Source organism: Pygoscelis adeliae, unplaced genomic scaffold, assembly GCF_000699105.1.
Source record: "Pygoscelis adeliae isolate BGI_AS28 unplaced genomic scaffold, ASM69910v1 Scaffold34, whole genome shotgun sequence".
NCBI lineage: Eukaryota > Metazoa > Chordata > Aves > Sphenisciformes > Spheniscidae > Pygoscelis > Pygoscelis adeliae.
Window position 1 is genome coordinate 3,568,761 of NW_008824658.1, and position 7,507 is coordinate 3,576,267.

Genomic DNA, 7,507 nt, shown 5'->3' on the forward strand with positions numbered 1-7,507 from the left:
GCTTACTTAAAGGCAGCGGATACTTGAAAGCCAGACGTCAACGTTGTCCAAGTACCCACCCAGCAGCGCAGCCGGCCGAGCCCTCCGCCCCGGCCCGCGGCCGCCGTGCCCTCGTCCCCCGGCGCTACCCGCACCTTCGCGCTAGTACGGAGCTTCATCGAGAGCAGCGGCGTTGCTCGGGGACGTGGCTGAAGAGTCATAAACCGAATAACACAAATAAAATGTGCTCGGTGGTATAAATCTGATTTGATGTTACAGGTATTTACTTGGATTAAAAGATGCAACTGTGGTGTTTTCACCAGCACACCGACAGATCCTGCTGGCAGATTAGGTGATTTGTATCCCTTTAATCAAAGGCTTCAATGCTTAATTACACCTTAAATTAACATTATAGTGTCTTAAGTATCTTAATGATACCTTGGCAACTCTTGCCTAACGTACACGCTATTGTTGAAAAAAACCCCCAGCCCGGTAAGTACCGCAGCTCGGGCTGCGCCTGGTCTCTCAGTTGCCTCTTCTCTCCCTTCACTGCACCGGTGAGTCTCTCAGCACAGCGATCTTCGAGAGTTAATCCACATTTAGTGTTTGTATTTAAACATCAGCCCACCGTTTGTGAACTAAATCTACATAGCAGGTGTTAATTGAGAGCTAATTTATTTAAATTTCTCGCCATGAAAGCGATTAAGGGAGGAAGTGTGTCCCTGGTTGTTGGAGAGGTTATTTGCTTTTTAAGTTTTTTTAAAAAAAAAACAACCTGTGGTTTCCACAGAGAGAGTTGAGTACTTAAAAGAGGTAACTGATGCCCTGTAGGAAGCTGTGAGCGTGTTAAGGGCCAGGCTCTGCGCCCAGGCAGGCTCCCTGCTTCCCATCGACTTCAGCGAGGGTGCAGCACGCTTGTTTCAGAACCGAAGCTGGCCGCGAGGCATCAATTTAAGGACGGCTTTATGCACTTGAAAGGCTGGACACAACTAGGACGACTTGGGTGAAAGAGAAGGAACGGAAAAACGTGAGATCCAGAAGGTGGGGGGGGGGGGGGAAATCTCATATCCTGTGGTAGGGTAACTTAATAGCACTCTGACCAGCGCTGCGGGGTGTTAGAGACCAGCTTTTCTGTACTGCTTCAGTTTACTTTCTGTGAATGGTGACACGCTGCGTCTGATCGGGTTCTCTTAGTCGCTTGTGTCATATAGCAACGAATGGCTAGAAAAAAGTTAAGAATCTTTTGCTTATTTATTAAGGAATCTTAAAAGCTACCTAAAAGACCTGGCGGTATACTTAGTGCCTGAAGCCTCCTCTTTGGCTTGGATTAAGTTCCTTTAATAAAGTTAATAATCAGTATAGATTTTTTTCTGCTTTTTTAAGGCTGTTGAGAAGGACACTGTAAGCTGCAGATATAAAGGGCTCAGAAAGGAGTAGCTGGTAGTGGCAGTCTTCTAGAATTGCATTTTCTAGCTTTTGTAGAGTGGCTGTTGCCAAGCAATAATTTGGAGAAGTATGAGTACAAGGACTTCATTCATTTTATAGTTATCCCCAGTAATAGCTTTGTTCTGTCATCACTGTCTTTGTCGGTATTTCTTTTTGTCTTTGGTAATACAGTTGCAGCCACATACGCTACGTGAGAGAGTTATATGGCTAAATCTGTCTAACAAGTCAGTTATTGTACAGCTAGTCATCAGAGATGATTGCTTAGTTTGAGGTAACAGCAACATTTACAATGTTGAGTCCCATTCCTAATGATGTTTCAAAGCACGTGGCAATAAGACTGTGGGCTTTAAAGATACTTAGATGCTCATAGATGGGTATATGTAGAAATTTTAATAGTTTTTTCTCTTGAGACGTGTAAATGCCTTCCAAAATCCCGTTCAGCATTGCTGTTAATCAAAAGCACTCTGCAGCTCTAGATACTAGTTAATGTTTTATATAACCCAATTTTTTAAAAGCTATTACATAGCTGATTTTGGTGGTATGTTATATCCCTTCATGCAGGACATTAGGTGCTGCATTTCAAACTAACCAGAACTTTAAAAACAAAAATGCAACCACAGCTCACTTTACAAGTAGTCACCCTAAGCAGCAAGTATCATCTAAAAGAGCTTCCCCACGGGTTGCTTGTTAGAAATGCCAGAGTACAGGCTGCCTGCTGCCTTTGAGAAATCTGGAGAGAGGTTGGGAAACTACTCCTGTTCTAAAAGGACAGCTAGCAAATGTCTCCAACTGCCCCCATTCCTTCCAAGAGGTAATTATGCCAGAGATTTTATAAAAGGCTTTCATTTTTGCTCAGAAGACAATTAACAGTCTGCCCTTGTTTAAAACAATCATCAGGTAAAGATTACGAGCAATGCAATGTTGGTCTGTGTTAGATACTCCCAAGCAAACTCAGCCTTATCTCGAGGCGTTTGGACCTGGGGTAGTAAAGCATGAGTTTACTCGAATACGGTGCTGCATTCACACCCTTGGCTTGGGATGTTTGGAGACAATGACAGCACACGCACGGCTTCATCGCAGGCTGCAGGCAAGCCCTCCGCAGCTTCGCGGTGCTGCAGTCTCCTAAAGTGCACGCAAGTTAGCTTCAGCCAGGGTTTTGATTCTGCAGTGGGGTCTGCTTAGGGCCCCAGCTGATCTCCCTGGAGCAAGCCTGGGTTTTATGGAGGGGCTTGGAGCTAAGCTGAGAGCCTCCTCTTAGCAATCTGCAGGTTATTGAAGCAAACCCATTTTAACCCAGTGATTTAGTAAAAAAATTCCTGCGCATGGAGAAATCTATACTGAAATATGATCTCTCCTGTAGTGGATTTGGAGGAGGATGTTCAGAATTGTTAAAATAACCAGTTTAGTTAAAGTGTCTGAGTACATCAAAAAATAATCGATAACATAGAGAACGCTTTCTGTCACGGACAGCCATTTACACACGATGTAACAGTATCGCTGCAGTGCAGCGCTGGCATTCAGCTGAGAGAGGAGGCACACGTCTGCCTCATAGCTCTCCCCTTCACAAACCGGACTGAGGGAACTTCTCTGTAGTGCTGGGCTTGGACCTTTTAACTGTCACCATTTGAGGTCTTCGTTATGCCTATAAACACCCGAGAAACACTACAAAAATCTGGGATGGAATTGCTAAGATGTGCGTTCTAACTTGTTTTGTTTCTCTGGAACAATTAAACAGAATAGCTAATAATGCAATAAGTACAAAGCTACTTGAGAGCTGCATTTGGGGCAGAAATTGGATCAAGGCTTGTTTTAGGAGGGAACGCTTTATTCTTGGGGGAAAATCTCCACCTCCTGGGCGAGGAGTGTCCCTACCGTGGCGTGGGACAGTTTTCATTCTATCCAGTGGGTCACTGCTTCACTCCTTTTCCTCCACAGAGTGCTTTGCAGGTGCAATCGGCACCATGCTTACAGGATCTCGAGTTCTATTGATGTCTTACAGAATGGGAAGCAGAAACATGAGGTGATGCCACTTGGCCAGGGTTGCAGAGGAAGGTGGTGGCAACAGAATTGTACCTTGAAATTTCCCAGGTACTATGATCTTTGCCCCATGCTCTGCTGTGGAGCCAGAGGTCTTCTAGAGGCTAATTATTTGGGGTGATGCTTTTAAAGTTACTTATAGATAGGCACTTCTGAAAATGCCATTAGGCACTTTCCTGAGCCTTTAGATCGTTAAATACTTTGTCAAATCGAGCCTGGTGTTACTTACACGTTCCCATTGTCATTTAGGCAAACAGCTCAGGTTACTGCATGTGCACATTTCCCTGTTAGGGTATGGGGCACGGGAGCTTTGCAGTTGTATTGCCAGGGTCTCTAGAAAGTTCATCCTCTAAGTATCGTGTAAAACTAACCCAGGGATGTGATTTTTCTCTTTGTCTTACCGCAGAGGTGAAGCCTGAGGCGAATTCTTATAAGCTCCATGAAAATCTTCAGCTTCGCTCCTGGAGTTCATCTGGCCGAAGTTTGTGGCTTCTGCTCGACTGCCCAGCCCTGGGGTCTCTGTGCTGTAGGACGGCAGGCCAGCCGCATCTCGGTCCTTGGCTCCTGTTTGGCTGTTCCTGGGGAAGGTGGGTTTCTTCATGGTGACTTGCACTGCTGGCCTGTGGGCAGCACCCGCAAAGCTTTCCAGCTCTTTTGCTCCTGGAAGTAGAATTGCCCACAAGTCAGGCAGAAAGCAGTGGTGGGTCACCAGTACGGCACGCTGCGGTTACAGGAAGGGAAACTGTGCAGGTGAGTGAGAGTTCAACCTGCCTGGGGTCTGCATAGACCAAAACCCGCACAGCTGCATTAGCCAAACCTGACTTCTCACCAGGGCTGGTGAGCTTTGGGTTACATGCAAGGTGCTGTTCTGTCTGGAGATGGCTTTCAGCACAAGCCAGGCAAGTCATGTGTTACAATAAACAAGGTATAGATTCAGCCAATGTGTTGGGCTAAGCTGGGATCCCTGAAGGGGTGAAGCTCAGGGGTGAGACTCCTCTGTGAGAGAAAACATCGTCTTCACCTTGTCGTCCTTGACCCAGGAGGAAGAGGGGCCAAAAGCAGAAATGCGGAACAACTTGCATCCAGCTTTGAGAAGTACCCAAGCAGACTGCATTTTTGGGCCATTTCTCTTCTCTTGAGCCTGCAAAAGTGTTTGGGTCTGGCTTCTCTTGGCAAATATCTGTGATGCTGCCTGATGCTGAGCAGCAGCAAATTCTCTTGTGCTTAGTTGCTCAGCTCAGAGATCCATGTGCTTACCTGGGGAAACAGAGAGACGTGCACTGGATGCTGCAGTTCCAAATTCATTTTCAGCAACACATTTAAATATTCCAGAGTCTTCTGGAAAAGCTTCTGTAATAACCAGGGTGCAGACTTCCTCTGAAATGACAAATTCGGGCATGCTGTTGTACCATAAAACCAATTCCTACAAGTTAACATTTGGGTCCTTGCAGAAGGACTGCTACTTAGTGATGGGGCTTGGCAGCAATAAAGTGCAAAAAAGTGATGTAAAGGGCATAGGAAGTCAAGGGGTTCGGAAGGAGCAAAGGTGAAGGAAGAATCTTTCTTCCTGTGGCTTTAAAGAAACAAGGCACAATTTTTTTGCTAAATTCTGTCTTCTCTTGCACAAGTTTAAAACCCAGAAAAGATCACAGGTCAGAATGGTTGATATGCTTTCCCTTAACACACAGGGTGCTCTTCCTTGACTGAATGTAAAAGGGATGATACCTTTTTCATTGTGTTGTGAAATAAATTGGGGCTTTTCAGGCGCTTGTGTCAAAACCAAGAACTTGAAAGCTCTTAGCCTGACACTGAATGCTATCTTCTGGCTCCCCTTTGAACATTATTGTTTTATCTTGGATGAGGTGGGAAAAACTAAGCTTGGGGTAATTAACCGGTAAGATGTCTAACAAAAAATGCGCAGTGTACTTACCGGGAACAGCTGACGAACAAGCCTCTGCTCAAAATAGGAAAGAAAAAAATTAAATGGTTATAATGCCAGAATGGAAGAAAGACCTTCAGCCCTCACCTCCTTTCCCACCTCAGCTGTCACCCCAGTTACAAAAGGGACCATCTCCCTTCCTGTCCATCAAGAGAAATACCATGCGGGTAGGGGAAGCTCAGGTTTGGCTGGAACCTGATGGTACAAACACCTCTTCACTGAGGTGATACAGAAAGAGCTCCACTGACTTTGGAGTTAGTTGCTGTGAATTTGGCCCACTGGAGCTATGACCTCATGCCTGGGAGTATGATAAATTGTTTAAAATGTGCTTATATTGCAAATTGTTTTTCCCCGAGTTCATTAGTAGTTGTAATATACGGTGACGATGCCTCCAGGCTCAGCAGTACTTCATGAATAACGAACAGCACGGCAATCTCCTCCCGTTGTGCCTGACCTGCTCACGCGTTGCCAGAGGAAGCGCAGGCTCTGCACAGCAGTCTGTGACTTCAGGTCATTTCATACTTGTAAACTTAACTCTGCCTCTATGAACATGTACGATCTCCTAATTTTTATAGCAGTTTTGCTCCTGTCTTGTCATCGTCCCAATAAAATTACTGTACATCTAACAGACATAGTAATACCTACTTTTTCGTAGTATTCGGAAATCGGCAGAATCTGTTATCTGATCATATTCTCTGTACCAGTGAACCTGTAAGGTGGGTGTAGCGCGAATGCGACATTCAAATACCACTAATTGACCTTTCGTAGCTTTTATGTTTTGTAGACCCTGGAGGAGGAAAAATTGGTGTTAAATGGCTGACATAAGTTTTTCCCCATTGAAGCGATTATTACGGAATGATACACCCTTCGGTGAAGAAGGTGATCTCATGCCCATATTTTTATTTTACTTACAATAGTTGATTTAATTCTAAATGCATTTGCAGTGGGTTGTGAGTGGAGGTTTTTTCACCTGTAGACCAGTGCTCATTAAAAGGCTTTAGCTTGCTTATGCATTTAAATAAAGATACAAATGCAGGAAAAACATCTATTCTGGTGGATACAACATAATAAGGGAGGTTACTATGAGCGGTTTCCGCTTCAGCCTCCTTTGTAGGAAAGGAATGAGATGAATTCATGTAAGTGGTTCTGTCTGTCTGGATCGTTTACCGATTAAGATGTTAATTTGATAGCATCACTAATGAAGCATGCTGGCTTTTTTGAATTGTAAATGAACCAATGTTCCAGCCTCAAAATATCTTCTGATGGAGCAAGAAAACTCGAAATCTAATGCTAGTAGTTGCAGAACAAGCTATGTCGTTCAGACAACCTGTGCTCTTTACCTTTGTAAACACAGGTGTGCTTCCATAGGCAGACCCGGTCAGGCTCGCCGAGGGACTCTGCATCTGTAGAGCAAAGAAAAGTGATTTTTATAGCTTGAATTTCTCATATGCAGAAACCCAGCTGTGTTGCTGGCACTTTACTATGAAACAGAAGAAGATGTCGGAGTGTTTTATCTGTTGTTCGTGTGCCAGCCTAATAAATACCTTGTGGAGAGTCTCCATTCCAGCGCTCCAAGAGGAAAGGCCTCCCTGGACTGTGAACACCAAGTTAGTGGAAAGAGGAGCTGATAACCGGCAAGCGTTGCTGGTCTTATAAGCCAATTAATTGCCCACATCTTGTAGTCTCTATGTAAAGATCAGTGTTGCTTGCCAGTAGTAGTCCCCTTCTACAGAGATCCCTACCTGGTTTAGGTGATCCCAGGTCTAGCTCTTGGCTTGTGTGGTGTATGTGGTAACCACCATGAGGCTGAATGTAGAGAAATGAGCAGGAACTTTGGTACTCTGTCCTGACATCCTCCTTTAAAGCTCAGCTGACGCAGAGGTTACAATAAGGTCTCTGATTAAGCAAGAAAGGCAGTTTTAAGATGATCAAATACTTGCAGTGCAAGATATGTCCGTGTTCCGTGGTGGAGCATTGATGTGCACTCACATCCATCTCACTTAGCTTTTGAATCATGTGTCTTGCGTATAAATGTGCAACTGAAGTGCTTGGGTTTGTTTTGCTGTGGCACTGGTCTTTTTTATAATCTGTCTTTTCCCTGAAATA

The 7,507-nt window shown here is 44.7% G+C and overlaps 1 protein-coding gene and 1 long non-coding RNA gene across 2 annotated transcripts in view; one reads left to right on the forward strand and one right to left on the reverse strand.

Annotated features, from left to right (window-relative positions):
- MYOT (myotilin) overlaps window positions 1–6,804 on the reverse strand; it is a 21,994-nt gene extending 15,190 nt beyond the window's left edge. Inside the window, exons 1-5 of the mRNA XM_009322692.1 lie at window positions 6,742–6,804; window positions 6,047–6,188; window positions 5,393–5,416; window positions 4,720–4,839; window positions 3,864–4,122 (exon numbers count right to left, since the gene is read on the reverse strand). Of these exons, the coding sequence (XP_009320967.1) occupies window positions 3,864–4,122; window positions 4,720–4,839; window positions 5,393–5,416; window positions 6,047–6,188; window positions 6,742–6,804 (608 nt within the window). The remainder of the gene's footprint in view (window positions 1–3,863; window positions 4,123–4,719; window positions 4,840–5,392; window positions 5,417–6,046; window positions 6,189–6,741) is intronic.
- On the forward strand, window positions 3,974–6,024 carry LOC103915767. Its single transcript, XR_663551.1, has 2 exons — window positions 3,974–4,049; window positions 4,503–6,024. It is a non-coding gene; the product is annotated as an uncharacterized LOC103915767 (long non-coding RNA).
- Window positions 6,805–7,507: the final 703 nt, after the last annotated feature.